At 46.4% G+C, this 23,941-nt stretch overlaps 1 protein-coding gene across 7 annotated transcripts in view; it reads right to left on the reverse strand.

Moving 5' to 3' along the window:
* Window positions 1-17,596, reverse strand: part of DCUN1D4 (defective in cullin neddylation 1 domain containing 4) — a 37,497-nt gene extending 19,901 nt beyond the window's left edge. Inside the window, exons 1-4 of one of the 7 annotated variants that reach the window (XM_075566678.1) lie at window positions 17,442-17,596; window positions 7,555-7,625; window positions 4,366-4,405; window positions 3,850-3,964 (exon numbers count right to left, since the gene is read on the reverse strand). In XM_075566678.1, coding sequence (XP_075422793.1) covers window positions 3,850-3,920 — 71 coding nt within the window. In that variant the 5' untranslated portion in view covers window positions 3,921-3,964; window positions 4,366-4,405; window positions 7,555-7,625; window positions 17,442-17,596. The other 6 variants (XM_075566697.1, XM_075566684.1, XM_075566663.1 and 3 more) reach the window with 6 other exon arrangements.
* Between the last annotated feature and the right edge of the window lie 6,345 nt (window positions 17,597-23,941).

Here is a 23,941-nt window from a genome sequence, read left to right on the forward strand (position 1 = left end):
GCAGCAACATTACCCAAAACAATAAAACATCATGACAGGTAAATAAACATGCATGTTTCCTTTAATAGAAGAGACTAAAGCCTAAATAGCTCCATTAAATTAATGCAAAGAAAATCTAAGTTCAGCTATTAGTAATAAACCACTTCTGTTTGATTATAGAGATGTTGCAGCTGGACATAAGAGCAACCTATCCCCCTTATTTAGTTACAGAATCAGAACGGAGGGGCCTTCTGGAGATAAATAATGCTACTTACCTTTCCACCCCCCTTCCCCACACTTACGCGCACATGCAACTTGTGTGGCAATAAAATCAAATAACTGCCAAGGTCATGCACTGATGCCCGTGGAAGTGAGGCTTGGGTGGCAGCCATATTTAATTTCCCCAATGGGACCAGAAACACCAGAGAAGATTTTTTATTTCCTAATGACTTAATTTTTCCTCATCCTCGTCACTTTAAACGTTTCCAGTAGATTTTTGTTCTTTTTCACAAACGTTACTATTATTTGTATGTATTAAGAGGGCAGTAAATGTAGCTGCCCGACACCTCCCCCCCCCCCCCTACCCCAGGACATGTATTTGTATGTCAATAATTTTGTATTTTACTTTTAACTTTCCCATGGTAAACAAAAACTTTGGGCGTTTTATTTTATTACAAGAGGGAAGGCAGCAAAAGGTTTTAGGGTAAAAAAAATTTTTTTTAAAGGGCATCAAGTACACGGATTTGAACCTGCTACGGCCAGGTCCCGCTGGCTACTGCAGCGCCCGCTGTTGCGGACGCTTCAGGGACAAGAGCCGCCGCACAAAAGGGCCAGACCCGCGGCGAGGGGGGGCCGCCGCGCTGCGCCGACAGTTTCTCCTGCTCTCAAGAGAAATGAGATCAGGACTCGCGACGGAGTGCTAGGCCACGTCCCCTGGAGGTTTAGCCAATGAGGGCGAACCTGCCGGGTGACATCACGGCGGCGCCCCCGTCTTTCCCACTGCAGACCGGGGGACTCTGCTGCACGCGCCGCCAGCCTGGCAGACGCACGTGCAGCGCAGGTCACGGGCCATAGCCTAATTGAGACTGTCCACAATAATGATGCATTGAAGAGTGCCTCAGGCCTTGATTATACCAGATGCCGGCGGGCGGCAGCACGATCTGGTGGTGACACCCTCACGCTACCGCCGAGCAGCATCTTGAACATACAGGGGAGAAGAGAAGCAGAGGAGACAGGGAGGCGTGGCCGTGAGTGGTTCACCCTCAATGGCTGAACCACTCGCGTGACGCGGCCATCGCCTTCAGAGAACAAATTCCTCACCAGTCGTGTGCCCTGCAGCTCCAGGCGGCGCGCACGCCGCTACAGGTATGTTTACTTAAATTGATTTTTTGTATTTCGTTTTTCGGCCGCCGGTGTTTTTGGGTATAATTACAACCTTATACACTTACTATAACCTGTATTGTTGTGCTCTATGAAGTTAGGCTCTCACGGCTATCAGAAGCCACTAAAACAGCATCACAAATGAGTAAAAGAATATTAAAAAAGTGTCACAGGATGCATGTATGTCTGCATGCTACATGCTGTACTGCCGCCTTCCATCATTGTTAAGCGAGACAGCACATTGAACAAATAACTAAAACAAATAGGTCACATTTGTGGCTCACAAATCTTAATCATTAAATAAAAGAAATTGTGCAACATCTGTGTGCATAACCGAAGCAGGGGAGCTAAAAAACAAAACACAAAAATGTATCTATTGGTTTGGAGTCTTCTTGCAGTGAAAGTTACACTGCGCTCTTGCTGTGAAAGTTACACTGCGCTCTTGCAGTGAAAGTTACACTGCGCTCTTGCAGTGAAAGTTACACTGCGCTCTTGCAGTGAAAGTTACACTGCGCTCTTGCAGTGAAAGTTACACTGCGCTCTTGCAGTGAAAGTTACACTGCGCTCTTGCAGTGAAAGTTACACTGCGCTCTTGCAGTGAAAGTTACACTGCGCTCTTGCAGTGAAAGTTACACTGCGCTCTTGCAGTGAAAGTTACACTGCGCTCTTGCAGTGAAAGTTACACTGCGCTCTTGCAGTGAAAGTTACACTGCGCTCTTGCAGTGAAAGTTACACTGCGCTCTTGCAGTGAAAGTTACACTGCGCTCTTGCTGTGAAAGTTACACTGCGCTCTTGCTGTGAAAGTTACACTGCGCTCTTGCTGTGAAAGTTACACTGCGCTCTTGCTGTGAAAGTTACACTGCGCTCTTGCTGTGAAAGTTACACTGCGCTCTTGCAGTGAAACCGGAAGTACAAGATTTTGTCGTTCAGATACGATGATCAGGACCTAAAATCCCAGAATGTCATCAGCTGTGACTTTGAAAGACAAGCTGGAACTTACTGTCCTTTTAGAGGGAGTGGACAGGTTTGCAAATGGCAGGTCCCTAACGCTGGCAATCAGATTTACTCCAGCAAAGCAGCTCAACAAAATCAGTTTTTAAAGGAAACACTAAAAATGTAACCAATCTTAAATGAATAAATGCTCTAGGAGCACGGCTCAATTCTGACGTCAAACAGTGGGAACGATCTAAACGCAAACGTTGATCATGAGGAATGGGAGGAGGTGCGGACAAAAATACGTAAAGGTTTTCTGTGTAATAAACAGAGAGAATGTGGATTGCATAGATGGCTTCTACCCCCAACAAGACGCCAGAAACAGGAATATTCCCTCCAGATGCTGAAGATGCTGCGACAACCTTGAATGTGGTGTGACATTGTCCACTAATTGTTACAGCTCAGGAAAAACCTCTCTGGAGGAGCAGGTCAAATAAAGTCAAACTCCCGAGGTACCCAGTTTTTTCTCCTATGGAAAACTGTTGAAGGCGTGTAGCGATATGAGTCACCCACATATTAAATGCAGCGAGATGCCAAATTGCGTGGCATCGGAGAAGATCACTCCCTCCTACCGAATCAGTTTTAAATACGATTTGGGGTGTTTTGCTGGGGAGAGAATTGCTAGCTGAGGCAATTAAAAAAAAAAAAAAAGGGGGAGGGGGGTTGAAATATGGGGACCTTGGTGCATATATAAAAATAGATTTATTTATATAAAAATGTACTTTAGTTTTACTCTTTATAGATACCATGTTACGACTTTGTCACACTTTGAGCTAGTACTTAATTCACTGCTGGTAAGAAACCCAAGTTTTATTCTGTGCTTTTTTGCTAAACATATTTGACTGTATAAATGATACATGCACCTTTTGCCATTGCTCTCAAAACTGTTTTTCCATTCAACCCCATCCCCACCTTATTTTCTTCTTTTGAAATATCTTATAGAAAAAATAAAAATAAATCTTTCATACGAAGTATTGTTTTTGTATTCACTCTTGGGAAACGTATAAAGTACAAGCAGCAAAACCGTATCTCTGGCATGCTACAACACAAGAAAAGGTTTTCTGGGAAAGCATAGACAGGCTTGTTAAGGCTGTTAGATTTATGTGGATATCCCGTTAAAACTAACACTGCTGTCTACAGTGACGTTTACCTTTCTTTTTGAGCTGTGGCAAACTGGTGACATCTGCTTGTATTTATGACAAAAATCTGCTGGTATTTCCAAAAAATCAGGAGGAAACTTTTTTTGCAGACTAATCATTCAATGCACAATATACGATTTTGGGGAAGGAGAAAAAATTAAAATATTAGGTTGGCCTATGTTTGCATGAACAGAGTCAAAATAAAGAAACAGAGTTAGCCGACAGGGGGAGTTAACATGGCTACGGGGTTCATTTGAAAGAATGACAAAAGTGAACATAAAATGGTTATGTCTGTCTGTTTCCTTAATCCTTTAGTTAAGGAAATGGAGACGAAAATAATATCAGAATTGTCACTTACCCATCGTGCCTACTTTTCTTAGCCAAGAGGTCGTCTCCTGTGGCAGGCCTCCTCTTTTTCCGTGGTGGCATTGTTTTGCTAAAGCAGTCTGATGAACTGCACGAGCGCAGACTCCCTAAACAGAAGAGTCTTGGTAAATGCAAGGAGATGTTCACTCAGACCCTCCAGAGATATGGGAGGAGAGGGGTATTGCAATGTTTTGGGTTTCTCTTGTGCTGAAGGATATGCTGGCCAATTTTCATCTACACGTAATGCAAGTGGAAAGGGTTAATCAATACGTCAGAAGTAAAAGAAATTAGACCCATACAATTAATTACTTCATTAATAAGAAATCATCGATAAAAGTATAGATATTCAAACAGAGAATAGCTATAGGGATAGATCAATATCTATCCACACTGAAATTAAAAATGCCACAGGTGTTGCCAGTAAACATCTTGTAAAGCGTTAGTCTACATTTCTATTGCAAGTACTGAATATAAAACGTATTAAAATAATACACTGCTCGAGGAATACCTGTCTGGTGATCGTCTTGCACCACGTCTTCTGTCAGATTCTGCAGAAGGTATTAACAGAAAGCTCAGTAAATCTCACACGGATATATACACAACAGAAAGTGATGTTTTCCTCCATTTCATCGTAGCATTTCAAATCTCTCAAAAAAATAAATATATAATATTAAAACACTCTGAAAGATTTCATCGACGTTCATCATATTTTTTTAACGAAATGTGCACTTAGATCAGCTGAACCATAACTACAGATGTAGCCATCCTTATCGTTCACGTGCCCGCGGATATAACGCGGAAAAGCTGAGGTGCTGGGGGAGTGGCCTGTCCTGATGGTGCGGCGGGGGCCTTTCTTTTTAATAGGATCACCCGCAGCGTTAATCCTTCCGGACTGCGTTCAGCACGGTCATGCGCATGGCAAGTACAGCTACATCTGTATGCCAGAGGGGGGAATATGGCTGCCATATTAAGGGGACGATAGAATATGAAAAAAAGGCAAACAGGGAGAGATTGTTCCATTCTATAATATTAGCTGCCAGAACAAAAGCATTAAAGGAGGGTGAATCTTCCGCGGACTTTCAAAATTGCTGCGAATATGGATTTTATTCACAGCTTGGGTCTAAAAAGTAACATTCGCCTATACCTTTGTGTGTTTGCAAAACCACTGGCCACCACAGCACATTGGAGAAGGGAGAGCCATTTTATTAGCCACGATAGAGACACACACACACAAAATATATGCGAAGTCATTACAATATACTTTGCATATCCTATTAGCATATATCCCAGGTGTTATTTATTTTCAGCACACAGGTCTTCTTCACATGTTTAAGGCGTAGTTGATGGGATATACATTGCACTTGGGAATCTAAAAAAGGATTGCTCTCTCTCTGGTCTGGAATTTCTGGCCGTATCGAATGTATAAACATTCGAGAATTGAATGTCTACACATTTGCAGGAGAATGTTATAACATTGACATGAAGGGAAAACAACGACACTTAAATTAGTCCAAGAATCGAATTTTGTTAAAAATCCTACGAAAAATTTGGGCTGAAAATTTGACACATACGTCCATTTCTACAGAACATTTATAAATGGTGTTGAACGCAGGCAGGCGTGGCAGTTAGTTTTGGATTGTTACGTATAAGAACTATGTTCATAAATACACACTGGAGAATTAACATGCTTTGGAATCAAGAACACTGTGCGTCCTTCCGAGCACCAGAAAACACTTATTTGGCAATCTATACTTTTTAGAGCCTTTATACAACCCAAAAAGCAAGACAGTATGTTTTCTTTATTAGAGTCACCCACTTGATGCATTATTTAAAATAAAAAATATATAAGTACCACGACATTTTAGCGCAAAAAAACCCACGACATTTTAGTTTTAAAGCTTACCTGAACTGGGATGTTCCCCAAAGCAGATTTGGTCCCCCAACCTCCGGTAGTCCCGGTTCCCGAGCAACAACGTTTTGTCCATCATGCAAGAATACTTGCCCGGTGGACATAAAATGGCCATAGGGGCCAGGGGTTCTTTGGGTGGCCAACAAAAATCTGCTGGTGGCCAGGTTTGTAGTTTCTTTTTTTTTTAATTACAAAGAAAGATGAAATCCCTTTGTACCTGGAACAAAGCTGGAACTGGAGGTCCCCAGTTGATGCAAGCCTAAAACATATACAGTATAATTTTGGGGGGGGGGGGGGGGGGGGGGCGGGGGTGACAGTTACTGCTTTAAAGGAGCTCTACTTTGTCTGATTTTCTGGATCAGAATGCAAATTCTTTTTGCTACCACGGAGAATACATATTTTTCTGGTTTGTGGACAGAGGTTCACAACACATCTGCTGTTCTGTGCACAATGAAAAATTACTTCCTGTTTATTCCGTTTTAACAAAGTGCTTCATTCTTGGTTCCAGCCTGTGGACTTTCTCCCTTTAGTATTGTTGGAGTATCCTCTGCATTTGGCTTTTGCACATCTATTGTGAGAACAAACGTGTATAAACAAAATACAACCAAAATTATCTCCCTGATGTGCAGTTCCTGCAACCTTGGAGTTGAATAAGGGAGTGAATGCGTTCTTATTCTTTTGGGAAAAGAAAACATTTTTCCATCTGCAGAAGACCGTTGTGTTTTTTTCTCATGGCATCGTTCATCCGGGTAATAGTAAGAGATACCGATGCCTACCTCATTTTTTTAAAATATATTCTCAAATATTATTTCAGTAAACAGTTAATGTATATCCTATTTGACCTTTTTGTATTAATGTATTGTGTATCCTCCTCCACTTCTCCTGACACTTCTATATGGAGTCACTTCATTTCTGTGAAGTATTTACTCATGTCTCCCTCATTGATTCAGCCTACCGCTTTCTATGATAAATCATCCCATACTTTATCTATAGCCTTAATGTACTTGAAAGACTATACCTGTTCCCTCTTTCTTTCTTGAGAGGTGTCAGCCAGATAGCACACAATAGGGACGGAAACTGAAGTGATTTCTTGTTTGAGTTTTCCATTTACAGTATAATGATATACAAGATGTATTGTCACAATAAGAATCATCACTAAAATGACCCTGAAATAACCTGCACGTTCTTTATCTGATTGCAATGAGTTTGAAGGGTCTCTGATGACATGTGCCTTGTTTGTGAATATGAATGTTAGAGAACTTAACAGTTCACTCATCTCCCATCTATTATCTATTTTTCAGATGGAGGTACTTTCCACAGCAGCAAACAGAAAGGAACAAAAGGGTATAAATAATGACCAGGAAATAAACACGTTTCTGCAACAGATGTGGGACCCATACCACCGAGTGGATTAACATTATATACAAGGGGCTCTATAAAGTTATAGGACAGTATTGAAGGGCTTCAATGAAAATTCTCAAAATTGAATCTTTTGGGCCTAAATGTACTACTTTGGTACACAAATCACATTTATGTATAAGTCACTAGACACTGTGGACAAAGTAACAATTGGAAATTATTTTAACGCCAATCAACGTTTAAAAAGAAAAAATCCACAATTGGCAAATATTTTTTTCAATTAAAGTGGATTGATTAACACCTTCCTAGAAATCAGACGACAGGACATGCGATTGATCTATGCAAAGCACCAAAAAGGACTACAAATAAAAAAAATTGGATTTTAACAGTTATCCCCAAAAAATGTTTAGTTAGCTTTCCCGTCATTACCAGCCTGTTGAGAGTGTGGTATATCTTGTGAATATTTGCCAGTGTTGATAGATGGGAGTTCAATTGAAAATCTGAAGAGATAGAAAAAAAAGAAATAATTATTTTTGCCACAAGACAGCAGGGGATGAGAAGGTTATTCATCAAATGTCTGACAAATACAGCAAATCACTAAAAAGTGATTTTAAGGTATCCCAGTAACATTTCCAAAGAATGTGAGAAGCAATAACAAAAGTAACCCAAACTGTATGTGCAAGGTTAAAACCAACTACTCTCCCATATGCACTTTACTAGAGCTCTTCTGGAAAACAAAGAGCCCAATTTATCCTTTGGGGGGGGGGGGGAATAAAGGAGTTTGTTTTTGGTGACTAACCAAGGACATAGTGCTGCTGTGATTCCAAAGCTGCACTGATCTGGGCTGAATTATCAAGCAATCTTTTGACATCCTTGGGGAGTAGACACATATTACAGTGTTGATAACATTGTGCATGTTTGCCTAGACTGTAGAGTACCCACCAATCAAAGTAGCAAACCGATTCTTCACAGAGATCCGTGCTCGTTAGGTGAGGCCTTGTGTGCATACTAAATGTGTAGCACGCACTGTGACATACACTCGATTTTCTCACTGAAAGGGGGAACGGCTGACATGTTGCACTGACAATGTTTGCAATTTTGCTGTATTCACAGAGGTATGTTTATGATATTTGTATGTTAAATAGGTAGTCCCACATAGTAGGCATTTTTTATTAAAAAATAAAATAAAAAAAACAAACAAAAAAAAACAACTTATAAGGGTAAACTGGTTCATTTACAACCTCTAAAATCCATGGCCATGAGACTTTACACATACGCCTGGCTAATTAATGCAACATAATTACTTCAAAGAAAAGTACAATTATTTCAAATTGACAATTTACCTGTAGATTTAGGTACCAACCCACATCACAAAACAATAATGATCATTAAAAACACCCCAAAGCCCTTGCTTTACAAAGAAGCAATCTCGTTCACCTATCCCATATTTAAACATAGGTGGGAAGCAGGGGTTCTCCGGAGCTGAACAACGTTAGTTTCCAGAGACATAACACAACCTAGGAAGAATAGGTGGCACCACTCCAGGTAAGTATCTCTAGTACCAGCGGGTCCCTAGAGCTGAAATGAACACGGTTCAGCTCCTAGAGCTGAAATTAACACGGTTCAGCTCCTAGAGCTGAAATGAACACGGTTCAGCTCCTAGAGCTGAAATTAACACGGTTCAGCTCCTAGAGCTGAAATGAACACGGTTCAGCTCCTAACGACTGCTTCCATCTATGTTTAAAAAAAATGCCATTTCAAAGTTTCCAAATATAAAAATAATGATACCAACCGTATAAACGTGCTACTCACTGCATCACTTTTGCACAGGGTGGGACTGCTCCTTTAAGTCTACTAAAGTACTTTACAGTACCACGCTGATCCTGTGTTCAGTTTACAATAATTTACAGAGTTTGGCTTCTTTGCTCTCCTACCCCATTTTTAACATAGACAGGAAGCAGGTGGTCTTCAGAGCTGAACTGTGTAATTTCTGCTCTGCGGACCCACTGGTTCCTGAGATACTTAGGCTGCGTCCATACTGTGGCAGACAGCGCGGACGCACGCTGAGCGAACAGACTGCCTTAAGGCAGTGTTCGCGTACATGCATGGTGCGGGTGCGGGCACGTGCATGCGGAGGCAGGAGGGGGCACGCGATGCACGAGAAATCAGTTAAAAATGATCTCTCGCGCGATAGGGCGGTTACGTGAGCGCTTCGCCCACTGAGGGCGAACCAGCTCCGTGATGTCATTGGCACGCCCACAGACGGGGCGCGTACCATGGCCAGTGAAAACACCAGCTTTCCCTCAGCCTCCGCACAGGAGAAATGTCTATGGAAGCAGCCTTAGGCCTTGGCCATGTTTAGCGCTTGCTGGCGGAAGCGTGCTGACGCGCGCTCCTGCTCAGCACTGAGCCCCTACAGCCACAATTAGAGCGGCTTTAGTAGGGGCTCACCTGCGCTTCCGCACGCTTGCGGAAGCGCAGGTCTTGGGGGAATTTAAAATTCCCCCGCTTGCCGGCGCGACAGGCCGTTCACGTGAACCAGCTCCGTGACGTCACTGGCCCGCCCTCGGCAAGTGACGCGCCCGCCCCGCCCCCTGACGGCCCGCTGACAGCGCGTGCAGTAAGCAACCGCAAGGCCAGGGAAAGCACCCGCTTTCCCTGCGCCTCAGCACGCCAGCAGGGAGCATGGCCGAGGCCTTACAGAGGAAGACAGTTTCTCCCCTCCAACGAAAAGAAAACGGAGATTTAAAACTCCTGCGTGACACATGCCAATAGGAAGCCGCAATAACCAAGAATTGGCGGTGGCAGCTTCCACGGTATCTTGTAAAAATGGGGATCCCCAGGGTTGGAATCCTGCCTCCCACCTATGTAAAAAAGGGTCTACACTGAACTTGAATTGCACCTTTAATGTCAGATTTAAGGAGTCCAAAAAAACATTTGCAGTCGGCTCATTGGTGACAATAAACAAACAATCAAGAACAGGTGCTCACAACAGAGGATGCATGCATTAGTGCCCAGGAGAAAAGGAACCAAGATCGAAAGTGTGCCAGCCAAAGAGCCCAACAATGTTCTATCTTGGGATAAGGTGACTCCATTTATAATTTGTGTACCAAACCAAGGCATATCTCCAGAACTGGGACGTTTCAATTAGCATGTCTTCAGTGGTGCACCAATTACATTTTGAGAGTATAAATGTCTATACCACGCTTGTCCGCTCAGGAAATACTAGGAGATCACAACATCCTACTATGAGAATTGTTCCGAGACTTAGTTTAAAAATTGCATTTTACTAAATTAAAGGGTTCATTTTCTTTTAATTTTGACTAAACAAAAAAAAAGCCCTTTAAAATACAACATATGTAGATTATGTGATATAAATACTGAAAAGATAAATAAGGACCAGTTAGGGTCATAAAAGTTACCAACAAAGTATGTTATAAATTTATTTTATACTAAAATAAATGTATACGATGGTAATGTAGAAGAGGAGATAGAGATCAAAAAATGGTAAAGAATCAACAATTACAACAAAGGATTTATTCATCATTTGAAGTTACTCCAGATGTCAAACAAATCCCTTTTTTTCCCTTTAGAAGATTCTTTTTTCAAAGCTAGTAAGATCAAGACAATGATCAATATTTGGCGAGATTGGATTTTCGTTTTTAGAGGATAATTTGATAGTTGTCTCTTTCCCAAGTTTCATGTCAATTAAAATGTCTATAACTTGTATTATACTTGCATCTAATGTGGCATGCTTAGAGCAGGCTAACAAATGTAAATAGTTCCAGTGTGGTAAAATTCTGTATACTACAGAGTATACTACAGAGTAGTATAAATTCTTAAAGTATTTAAGTTTTTAAGTTCTGTTAAATATTTCCTGATATTCTTTTTATTTCATTTTTTTTTTTCATTTAAGTTAAACAGGTTCTTAAATTTGGTAAAAGGTTTAATTCTTATTGTTTTTAAGAGAGTATATTTTGTTGAATCAATTAATCCCAACATCATTATTTATTTTAAAGTCATTTTTAGCATCAGTGGTCTAAACAAGTTCCTATTCTTTCAAACAATATTCACTTTCAAATGTATTTTTGTTTTTAAGGCATCATATGCATTCCCGCCCTTGTACTTAACCCATTGACTGATGGGGGACCTGCAATGCACTGCAAAGTAATCAGCCAATGGGTTAACACAAATCGGTATTAAAGGGCCTATCCCTCCCAGGAACAGAGCACTAATGGCAGGGACATGTTTAATGGATAACATAGGTGGCTGATGCCTTGCTTACCAATATCTGACACCTAGAAGAAGTATTTTTTAAAGTGGGTTTCTTCCGGCTGCCCCCTTTTTGTCTTACGGTATGTCCCCGTTTGTTCAATAGCCGGAGGCCCTGGCTCTCCTCCTACCCGTCTATTGGCTCTCTGATAAGGGCAGGGTGGTATAAGAGTTAGGCTGCGGCCCCAGTACCTTCTACAGCGCACGTGCATTCAAGCACCGCCCCCCCAGTCAGTCCAGCGGTGCGCGACAGGTTTTCAATAAAGACTGTAAAATTGAGTTTAGAGTGTGCGACGGAGGCGTGGCCACTCCCCCGTCGGCGGTTCAGCCAGAGCGCGAACCAGTAGCGTGAGGTCATGGCCGCGCCCCTGCAAACCCCCGTCACGCCTCCTCCTGTCGGAAACGCTCCCTCTGTCCCAGGACCGCTGATCGCGATGCAGCGCTGTGCACGCGTCGCCCCCCTGCCAGTGCTGACTGGGACCGCAGCTTAAAGAATAAACTTAAATTAACACTCCCTCATTTAGAGGCCCCCAACAAATGCAATTTGTAATAAATCTCCAGATTCATGGTTTGAAAATTCACATTATGAGCCCTATTTTTTGCCGACTATCACTAATATGAAATTAGAAAGTCTTGTTATTGAGTCTTTTAATAACCTATGAAAATTGGCAACACAAGACTACATAACTAAGGATTTGCTACGCACATGGTTCTAATACACACACACGTAAAGTGACACGCTTGTCATGAGGCGCTGGCACTGGGATTTAAATTGGGTTTACCCATTACCATACAACTACCTGTCCTCACAAGTACTTTTATTATTTTGGAGAAACGCACAATTTGGGCTGCATATGGATATTTATCCAGTTAACATTTTTAGGACTCCCAGTACACTTGGAGACTTGTGATGTTTTGAAAGCCTCCCTGCACTTTCTTCTATGACCAACTTATTTTGATTTCCTAAATGCAATCACAACCGATTAATAGATCTACTAGAAAATTAATCTGCTATGCTCTACAGGCACCGCTTTTCTACTCTGCCTTATACAAAGCAGCTTTGGAATCCTTGCAGCATTCTTTCCTCACTAATGAATTAGCACCTAAATAGTTAACAATACCATGTTAACAAGTTATTCCATGAAATGGTTGTTCTGCTGTTCAACTCAGCTACGAATCTATGCCTATCTTTATATCTTGACAAATTAAACAAATGTTAGTAAGCAGACGAACTGGAAGATCAAGACCCCCAATTTGAGACCTATTGCTATGTGTGAACGGCCCTTTAGTGATGTCACTGGCGACCGTCGCTAAAAAACTAATTATAACTTTCGCTGGTGGCGACAGATGATGTCAGCGGTCGCGTCTCCAGCACTATAAGCACGGCCTTAGGCTAAGGTCCCAGTGCCTCCGCTGCACGCGCCCCCGCGAGGCTGCCGGCACGTGCAGCCGATTCCCCAGTCTGCAGTGAGCTGCAGGAAGAGAGACCGGGGGGAGGGGAGGGAAGAGGGGGGGCGTAGCGGGGGAGTGACGGAGGCGCGGCCATGACATCACCCTGCAGGTTCGCCCTCATTGGCTGAACCGTCGGGGGGCGTGGCCTAGCGCGCCGTCGCGAGTCCTGCTCTCAATTCGAGAGCAGGAGAAACTCGCCACAGCGCTGCGGGCCCGGCGCCATTGAGGGGAGGGCTCTCGTCCCTGCAGCGTCCGCCACAGCGGGCGCTGCAGTAGCATGCGGGGACAAAGCCTTAGGTTGCAAGCTCTTTGCAGCATTGACTTTTGCCCCTATATTTACTTTTATATTTGAGGTGCATATTCCCATTTTGTATCAAATGGAACATACAAGACTCATTGCTAATAAGCAAGACAAGAGCAACCAGACAGCGAGAACTATGCATAGTATTACATGTGACTAAACAATGTGACAAGATTTTCCGTGCGTGACATTAGCTTCTGACGAGTAAAGTTAACTTATTTTTGGATGACTCGCTAGATACACTACAGATGAGCGAGAATACTTTTTATGGGTTGCAATCACTCCAGACAAATCAGACATGGATATTCATAAACATTCATTCCAGACGAGCGACGCCGCCTCGCCGCCCAGGACGAGCGACGCCGCCTCGCCGCCCAGGACGAGCGACGCCGCCTCGCCGCCCAGGACAAGCGACGCCGCCCAGGACCAGCAACGCCGCCCAGGACGAGCAACGCCGCCAGGACGAGCGACGCCGCCTCGCCGCCAGGACGAGCGACGCCGCCTCGCCACCAGTGACGCCCCAGACGAGCGACGACGCCTCCCCGCCAGCGACACCTCGCCGCCAGCGACGCTACAGACGAGACGACGCCTCGCCGCCAGTGACGCCCCAGACGAGAGACGACGCCTCGCCGCCAGTGACGCCCCAGACGAGAGACGACGCCTCGCAGCCAGTGACGCCCTAGACGAGAACGACGCCTCGCCGCCAGTGACGCCGCAGACGAGTGACATTCGCCTGGGGGTCACAGGTGGCAAGCAACACCAGCGTTGTCACAAGTCATGCCAAGATGAGTGACACTAGCGTTGGCACAAGTGACACTCAGATGAGTGTCACTCATTATACATTAACCTTTTTCAGAAGTGACACTAGTTTTGTCATGAATGACACTCAGACAAGTGACAATCTTTTTCATGGGTGACACAGAGAAGTAACCCTCTCCCCTCGTTACCTGCAGTGAGTGAGCCTCGGGGTGCACTATACACAGAGACCCCGCTGCTCCCCTTCATCCCGGTCAGGAGGGAGGTGGGGGGGGGGGAGCCGTCGCCTGAGGTGTCCCCGTCTCAAAGAGAGGAGAGGAGGGAGGGGGCGCTAGACGGTGATGGCGGCGGCTCCTATTACGCAGCAGCCGGAGCCGCCGCTACCTTGACACTGTCACGCAGCTCCCCGGCTCTCAGACCCGTTATACCAGGGAGGGGATGTGAGGGGGTGACTGTCACCGTCCCGCGGGCATCAGGGAGCCCGGCAAGAATAGATAAGCCCCCCGGCGGACGTGATGCTGGGGGACCCCCCGCTCCTCCTGCGGCCTCTACTTACTGACAGCATCCGAGTGCATTTTCCTGTGACGCAGGCGGGCGCTGGTAGCCGCGTCCTCCGGCTCCTCGACCCGCACTCCCCGCGCGCCGCACGCAGCAATCGCAGGGCACACACTCACAACGCGCACACCGCGGAGCCACGCCTACCCACACAGCGATTGGCCCAGGAACTCGGTGATCCCGCCCCTCGCCGCTGAGGGATTGGATTAGGGGGGGAAAGGGAGGAAAATTGAAAAAAAAAAAAAACAAGTGGAGGCTGCGGGAGGAGGGGGAGGGACCAGCCTGATGACGTTTCGCTCCTGCTTTGTCTCAGCCGCGGGGCCCCGCCCCCGCTTCTATTGAATCAGTGGCCAGACTGTGGAGGGCGGCTGGCCTTGATGTCCATTGGCCCCTCCCCCCACGGGGCCATGTCATTTACCGTGACGTAAGGGGGCGTCTCTGTTATGAGATGGAGCTCATTGGTCGGTGGATGTGGAGCGGGAGGCACGTGGCTAACGCCTACTTGTGTTCTCCTGCGCTTCACTGTGACTGGTTGTTGCCATGTCATGCTGAGGGGTTCATTTGGTGATCGAGGCATGTCTGAATGTGCCAACCTTTATTATTAATTATTATTATTATATTATGGTGTACTTCACTAGAGACACGTCTTGCTTTTAAGCCAATCAAAAAATAATAATTATATATATCTCAGTATGAAATGTATTATATTTTGTTAAATATGTTTTACCAAGGAATTTTTATTTGTTTTATGCAAATTGTTATGGAGCGATGTTAACGCCAAGGCAGAGCTGGACGAATGAAAAAATATATTTTTTTTAATGGGCGCAAAGTGAAAGCAATTCAGTCAGAGACATGTCATGCGTAAAACACTAATACAGTATAATAAATACTGTGTCACAATTTAAAATACATTTCCAAATGACTGATTGCATTGAGTTTGACCTCTTCTGCCAAGCCAGCAAATTCACTTGCCAGCAAATTAATTCATTGGCATGTGTACTTAATGCATTTATGAAGGAGACCCCAATTTTTAGCTGACAAAAAAAATTTAAATGAAAAAAAAAAAAAAAACTACCCTACATTTTCATTACAAATTTCCATGAAACTTTAAAAAAAAAAAAAAAAAATACACTGTGAGCTGGATGCATCACCCCTTTTCAGACATACTAATTGTCACTACGGTTGGGCAATAGCAAAAAAGGACTTTTTTGTTGTGATGTAGATACTTAAATTGCGATAAATATCTGTTAAATAAGAAAAAAATACTTTTTTTTAATTAAAGCACCATTGGTATACAAAAACAAATGCCTTGTTTCACTAGGGCCTCGTTCAGGGTGCCTGCTTCGCGACGTGTTTCACTAGGGCCTCGTTCAGGGTGCCTGCTTCGCGACGTGCGCGCACACGTCCGAAACAAAATCTTTCAACTCAATATTTGTTGTCAGGGTAGCAGCTTTCCTTGTCTCCGAAGTACGGAGTTGACGCTGCGACAGTTTGCATAAACAACTCAAGTTGTTTTTTCAAGCTGCAGCAGTGTCACTGGTACTTCGGCAGCCAATGAAATCATTCGGGAAAGTGTAGTCAGATAGCAACACCCACCCCTAACCTCAGGTCTGTAGACCTGTCTCCTGAACGCTTGAAAAGGTCTGTTGGGGATGCTGTGCACACATCGCCCAGCAGACTGACGCGCGCACACGCAGACGCGCCCTCCACCTTCTGTCTCTGCCACCCTGAACGAGGCCTAGGTTTAAAGCAGGCGGTTTCCGGAGCTTAACCATGTTGATTTCAGCTCTGGGGACCCCCTGCTTCCTGAGATACAGTACCTCGGAAGGAGCTGTATCTTGTCAGTTTAAAGGTCCCTTTAAACGGAATAATAGGAAGGAGGAAAAGGTCCCATTAAATTGAACAATATTAAGCCGCAAAGGATGACATCACAGCTTACTATTGGACACATGACCTTTAATTCGCCATATTGAGAACCCAGCCGGGGTTGTTACCAGCACCCCCTACAGATTGACGCATCTTGAGAAGCAGGGGGGCCCCAGAACTGAAATGAACTAGCTCTGGAGATCCCCTGCTTCAAACCTGGTAAAAAAATTAGCCCCAAACAGCGAACGCCACTTTAATGCTAAAAATAAATGAATACAGAATTTGCTACGTATTTGGTTTTTAACATTACTTACAAGTTGAAGATGTTTTTGAATAAATTATATTTTAAAATATATAAACATCATTACTTCCGCCCATCACAGAATATCATTTTAAAAAAAAAGTTACAGAAAAGACAAGCAGCGTGGAATACTGCTTTAAAGTCTCCATATAAAGTTTTAAATAATTATTTCCATTAAAACACAATCTTTCCGTACAGAACCCTACATGTGACTGATTATGGTCCGTGCGGTTGACATATCTGATCTTAGAAAAGCAATAAGTCTTTTGTAAAACATTTTAAATGTTCACTTCATTTCTTTGAGATTTGAATCCTTTCAAATTGTCAGTGGCGACAGAGTGCCACATGCATTCCAGAACAAGGACCACAGGATATGTACTCCAACAATAACGTGGTCCTCATACACCACCCGACGTCAGAGACACAAGTCCTCCTCTTTTATTTTGAACACGGCCACGATTGGGAGAAAAAGTTGCAAATGTGTCTCAAAGATCCACGGCCGTGATCAGCCTTAGACACAGGTACAAATAGGTGTGACATTTAGGAAACGTCATAAGGTCGATGAGAGTGTGAGGCCTTGTGACTTTCAATAAACTACTGGGCATGTTTTACTGCTATACAGTTTGCAGTAGTTATGTAATTAGATTAACCCGCGTACTCGCTATTATTGGCAAGTTTGCTACACTTGATTACACTGGCAAAAGGGGGGTGTAACCCATGTTCCCCCCTCCCCCCTCCCACCTCCCCCCCGGTCACAGATTGGACCTCTAGGGTGTAGTGAGGGCTGGATACATGTACTATGGTGGTGCATACCTGCTTGGAACAGGAGGGCCTGAGTCTCCCGCGTTGGTGTGGGGGATGACAGGACCAGGCTTCTGGGCTATATGCCTTCATCTTTAGTGGTGGTGGTGCAGCGCCTCCATTCTCTGGCGAAACCTAGGGAATAGGTTGGAATCTTCCCAGAGAAAGCCCTGGTCCCAGGGCGAGAGATTCCAATCTCACACACACAGTCTTTTGTATAAAAGCAGCAATGTCTTTATTGTCCTTGTAACAACGATACAGCACACAGCAGCAGCAGTTCATGTACAGCAGTGCTTCCAAATGTACAGGTATATTCCTCCACTCCTCTCCTCCAGGCTGTACCCTAGCAGGATGGGCTGTTGGGGCTTCAATACCCGACCCCCACCTCCAGGATATACTCTCTGAGTGAGGGTAGATCTCCCCCCCCCCCCTCACCCCCTCAGCAGGGTGAGTTGCATTGGTCCACAGCACTACAGTGCTATCAGCTCTAATCAGTATGGCGGAGTGTCTTCTCTCCTGTTTCCTTGAACTCCCAGACCATGCTCTCTCTGTTCCAGCACTCTCCACTCTCACAACTCCAACAGACTGAACACAGACTGACCCAGACACACACATGAGCAGCCCACTAAATAGATACAGCCCTGCCCCTTATGATGTCAGCAGGACCTCCCCTCTGTCTCAGGCCTGCCACAGAGTCAGGGGCCTACCTCTATCACTCAAGGCAGGGCTTGGTGGGGGGAAAACCCATGATTACTACTGGCGCCTGCCCTTAACAGGGCTTACTCCAGTAGAAGAAGGATAGGTAGCCCACTATTTCTTACAGGGGCTACACTCTCCCTCTGGTGGAATCCAATGGTCCCCACTTGGACCTAACTTTAGCAGCACCATCCTGCGGAGAACAAACCTGGGAAACAAACACATTGCAATGTATGTTATTTTCTTGAGCCAACCACCAGGTGGCGTAACAGTCACTCCCAACGGGGAGAACCACTAATGATAATGTTTTGGGTCAGGCTTTCGTACCTTCCTCTCATTATGGTCAGTTATGGTAATATAGTAGGGCTGTACCGACCCAGACTCTGGCCGGTATATCACGCTGTGCATGTATATGCACCGCCCCACACTCCAGGCCCGGACCACCTCACTGATACGGTCTTCATTGTGGTAACCCGCCTTACCAAACCTTGTCCGCAAAGATTCTTGTACGGCCGCTCTGAGCCAACTATCTCTGTTCTCCTCTATTTCCCTCATTATGGGTTCAGGCACATAAGGGTATTCGTACCCATGGGACTGCCTAAACCTAAACACTATGGCTCTGTCTGATCTGGTTAATTTGGGCAGTTTCTTAGGACCCGCCCTGCTTGGCAGTACCCAAAACTCCGGTTCTACAGGAGCAATTTCATCGTACAATATACTAGGCCCCTTAGGCATGATGATCCATTGCTCTATCTCCTGAAATTGGTGTTCCAACTCATCCACCACCTCCTCAGGAGTATAGACACCTACCGCCCACCAATGATCAACTATGTTGTTCCTGATCAACAGGAACCTGGTGCGTTCCATACCTTTGTGGTACCCAGTATACAGGGGTGCTCACCACTTGTCACGGTGCTCGTACTCTGACATGGGGCTAGAAGTACCTGTCTCGGACTCGGCTTGTGATGAGACACCAGACGTACCCGCCTCCGTAGAGCGCGAGCAGCTGTGTCTACCCTTGGCATTTATGTAGTTGGTAGGATTCATTTTGGAAACCACCTTGCTTACCGGCCCTGCCTCCGCAGTAGTATGGGACCCTCGGGCCCTCCCTCTAGACACAGGAGAAAAAGGTACATGTTTAGGCATACGTATCACAGTATCATGGTACCGCCCCATCAGATCCCTCGTCACTTAGTTCCTAATCCCGCAAATCCTTGGAGTACGTGGGATTCTTACTCAATTTATCCCCGCTAGGTCCCGGTGTCATGACTCATGACAGGGCAGGGGCAGTGCCCGGGGTAATGGCGCTAGGGACTGGGGCTGGGGCAATGTCCATTTCAATGTCCAGCAAGCGGGTAATCTCGCGACCAGTGGGCAGTTTCTTGCTTGCTCTCTCCGCTGAGCCCCGTGATCCTCTGGAAGGACCTTGGCTTCGCAAGGTGGCCATGGCAGCGGCCATAGCTGCTCTCCGCGGGGAGAACAACGCTCCCGGGCCTCTTTTCCAGTCAGACCCGGAAGTGATGTCATCACTGCCGCCCGCGGAATCCCCATCCGCTCCGTGGTCACGCACCAGAAGTGCGTCGAGGACCGGAAGGGGCGGTGGTGGATCATCCGGTCCACGGACGGGTAAGTAGGCCGCACGCCTCTCCTTCTCGTCCTCTGCAGGGTTCGTCTTTGCCTGGCGGGAGTAAGGGGGTGGTGGAGTCTCCTTTCCGCTCCGCTGCAGGCTGATGTACTCGGGTCCCTCTGGATCCGTCTCCGACACCGCCTCTGCCGCACTGGGAGTCACCACGGCCGTGGGACTTCTACGGGCCTCAGGCCGCACCAGCGCTCGCCGTCGGGAGGTGTCCGGACTCGTCTGCTCCCTCTCTCCGGTAAGTGGACTGCCATCTTTATTACAGCTGGGGTGGTTCGCCGGTAGGCGCATCACCACCGATGAGATGCCATCTTCTTCCTCTGAAGACGACTTGGTCGGATCCTCCGCTAGGGAGTCACCTGGGTCTTTTGCGGCCCGCCAGTGGTTAGTGGTACGAAACGGGTCCGCTCCGGTACCTCCACTGCGGTCGTGCTCTTCTCCGCTGGATATCCGCTCGGCTCTGTAGTTGGCTGGGCCTTGGCTCCCATATCAGCAGGGGTGCAGGGAACTAGGGCAGCCTCGTCGGTCGTCTCCGCCACCTCCGTTAGGGTTCCCGGAGAGGCACCCCGAGGGGTCTTGATCATTGGCCATGGCTCGGTAGGCCACAGGTAGAACGTGCCACATTGAGGGCATCGTGCCTTCGTGCTTGGGGCCGGTCCGGGTGTCGTGCAATGTATGCACAGGCACCGGAGGTACTCTCGGCCGTCGAGTTCCATTACCAGGAAGCCTCCTGGGAACTGGAACGTGGTCATACTTAGCTCTGACATAGTTAGTTCAGGGGTGGAACAGTTCAGTGTTTCAGCTCCTCTCTCTGTGAATGTCAGATGGAAGTGAAGTTCCTCACTCTCACTTCCTGTCCCTCCCTTCGCTGGGGAGGATGCTCCTGATTGGCTCTCCTTGTGCCCCTCCCTCTGGTGGAAACAAGAGGAGGGGCACTCCTTCTCTCAGTGTGACGTGGCCTTGTCTGTTGGCCAGTCACAGCACAGGTGGGTGGGCTTTCGGCTTTCGCGCCGCTCCACTCCTTTTGCAGGGGATCTGGGTTTGGCGCCAAACCCCTGCACATCTCCCTCCACATTTCTCTGACAGTCTCTTTGCACGCTTCACGTGCGCGATCCAGGATTGGCGGGAATCGCCATTTTAGCTCGGCTGCTAACTGCTGGGCAGTGGATGGCGCTGCTGTCGCCATTTTGGACTCTTTCTTGCTCCGCGGAGCACATGTAGGGACGGCCGCCATCTTTGATGAGCCCTCCAAATGTATATCACCGCTATTCTCAGTGTCTAGTGCAAAACTCGTTCCTAGACACTGACTATACTCAAACTGTTCACTGAACGCTCTCTGCATGCTTTCTCTCTGTGCTTTACCCACTGATATGATGTGGCATACCCCAGGCTAGGCAGAACTCCTTCTCTGTGCACTGCACTCGCTGACGGTTCCTACAAGTACTCTGTGGTGTGTTTTATGTGGGTGCTGGCTAGTGTACCGGGCATCTACCTAAGTACGGGCGTCTCCTACTTTTGGCCACTCATAGTGCGGGCCCTGGGCCATGGTCCCTGGACTAGTTAACAGGCTAACCCCCCCCAGTTTCCTCACACTATCTGCCTCAAGGGACTAGGACAGCAATAGCCATACACCCATCTTACATCACCCTCTTAGGGCACCCAGGGCGTACAGTGCGGGAATCCACGCTCCCCTGACTACCCCTGGTATTACATGCCCTACTCTCTCCAGTACTTGCATGGAAGGTGCACTTCACTCTTCCCGCTCTGCCTTGCTGAAAGCCTGTCCTGTTTTCGATCTCAGCAGCTCGCCTCCAAATGTAACCCATGTTCCCCCCCACCCCCTCCCCCCCCCCCCCCCCGGTCGCAGATTGGACCTCTAGGGTGTAGTGAGGGCTGGATACATGTACTATGGTGGTGCATACCTGCTTGGAACAGGAGGGCCTGAGTCTCCCGCGTTGGTGTGGGGGATGACAGGACCAGGCTTCTGGGGTATATGCCTTCATCTTTAGTGGTGGTGGTGCAGTGCCTCCATTCTCTGGCGAAACCTAGGGGATAGATTGGAATCTTCCCAGAGAAAGCCCTGGTCCCAGGGTGAGAGATTCCAATCTCACACACAGTCTTTTGTATAAAAGCAGCAATGTCTTTATTGTCCTTGTAACAATGATACAGCACACAGCAGCAGCAGCAGCAGTTCATGTACAGCAGTGCTGCCAAATGTACAGGTATATTCCTCCACTCCTCTCCTCCAGGCTGTACCCTAGCTGGATGGGCTGTTGGGGCTTCAATACCCCACCCCCACCTCCAGGATATACTCTCTGAGTGAGGGTAGATCTCCCCCCCCTCACTCCCTCAGCATGGTGAGGGGCATTGGTCCACAGCACTACAGTGCTATCAGCTCTAATCAGTATGGCTGAGTGTCTTCTCTCCTGTTTCCTTGAACTCCCAGACCATGCTCTCTCTGTTCCAGCACTCTCCACTCTCACAACTCCAACAGACTGAACACAGACTGACCCAGACACACACATGAGCAGCCCACTAAATAGATACAGCCCTGCCCCTTATGATGTCAGCAGGACCTCCCCTCTGTCTCAGGCCTGCCACAGAGTCAGGGGCCTACCTCTATCACTCAAGGCAGGGCTTGGTGGGGGGAAAACCCATGATTACTACTGGCGCCTGCCCTTAACAGGGCTTACTCCAGTAGGAGAAGGATAGCTAGTCCACTATTTCTTACAGGGGCTACAGGGGGTTAAGATTTTATCCAGGATATCTGTGAGGAAACTGAGAGCTATTTTTCTTCTGTAGACTTGCACTAGTATGAAAGGAAGTAAAAACATGATACAGTATGTTTTTCTACGACACATGAAAGAGTCAAATAGGGAGATTTGGCAAGGATGGAACTGGCACAGACTTAATAGGTTTTACCAGATTTTTATGGTTTACCAGTGGAAGTCTGATGCCAATAAAATAAGACACATTCCATATTACAACTGGTACATTTTATTATCGTGTGTGCTGTGCATCCAGTTTACAACTGCAACTACTGCAACATATAAACACTTTATAACATGTTTCACTGACCAAACTGTCCAAGATAATGCTGTATTAAATTATTAACGTTTGTAGAATTTTAGTGTTGTTACGATCCTGTGACTGGACAGATTTTTCTTTAGTTCAACCCCTTTTCTCCTCTTTTCATATGCAGGTCTAGCCTTCTTTTATATTTTACCGTGCAAATACTCCACTTGGCACTTGCAAAGAACACACCAGACTATTTTATCATGATGAAATGGTGAAATAAAAGTAGTAAGGTAACAGGTAGTAGTGAGGTTGTATTTGAGATGGGCAAAATTAGAAGCTCTTCTTACCATTGGGAATAATAAACCACACATATCCTTATTTACCATCATGGGGTGAAAAAGTTGCACGCATGCATTTAAGTTGCAGTCCTTCTCCTCCTTACTAAGTAGGTACTGTAGCACAGTAGATAACATTATAAGAAGAGAATACAAATGTAACTTTCAGATGCCCGATATCAAGAATTGGCGATACAGATGTAAGGGTTCCAGTCCAGGCTTTGGCTGGAACACGCCCTTACCTTGCTGCTGTAGACAATTTGACTACTGGCAGCCTGCTATTTTGGCTGCACCTGTTCAAGGGCTTAAAGAGCAGCCAGTGACTTTCAGCCTCTGCCTGAGCATTGTATATGTTTCCCTCTGTTCCTGGCCACCTTGGGTTCTAGTTACTGAGCCTTCCTTGTTCGTGAGCCTTCCCTGTGTTCCTGGCCACCTTGGGTTCTAGTAGCTGAGCCTTCCTTGTTCGTGAGCCTTCCCTGTTGCTGTGCCTAGCCTGTTGCTGAGCCTTCCTTGTTTGTGAGCCATCCCTGTGGCTGTGGCTTCCCTGTTCCAGAGGCTAGCCTGTCCATTTGGAATTCCTTTTTGCTGACCTCGGACCGTGACCCCGACCTCGCTGCCTGCCGCCAGCCCTGGCCCTTTGCCTGTTGCCTGGACTTTGCACCATTGCCGCCAGCCCTGACCTCCTGCCTGCTTACCAACTACGGATACTCTAACAGGACTCTGTTCCTGGGCTCTGGCCTGTTAATTTGCATCTCTACCTCAGCCCTGCGGGTCCGCTTCCTGATCGGAGACGAGAAGCGTCACAACAGAACAGTGTTTGTGTTCTA

This window comes from Ascaphus truei, chromosome 1, assembly GCF_040206685.1.
Source record: "Ascaphus truei isolate aAscTru1 chromosome 1, aAscTru1.hap1, whole genome shotgun sequence".
Taxonomy (NCBI): Eukaryota; Metazoa; Chordata; class Amphibia; order Anura; family Ascaphidae; genus Ascaphus; species Ascaphus truei.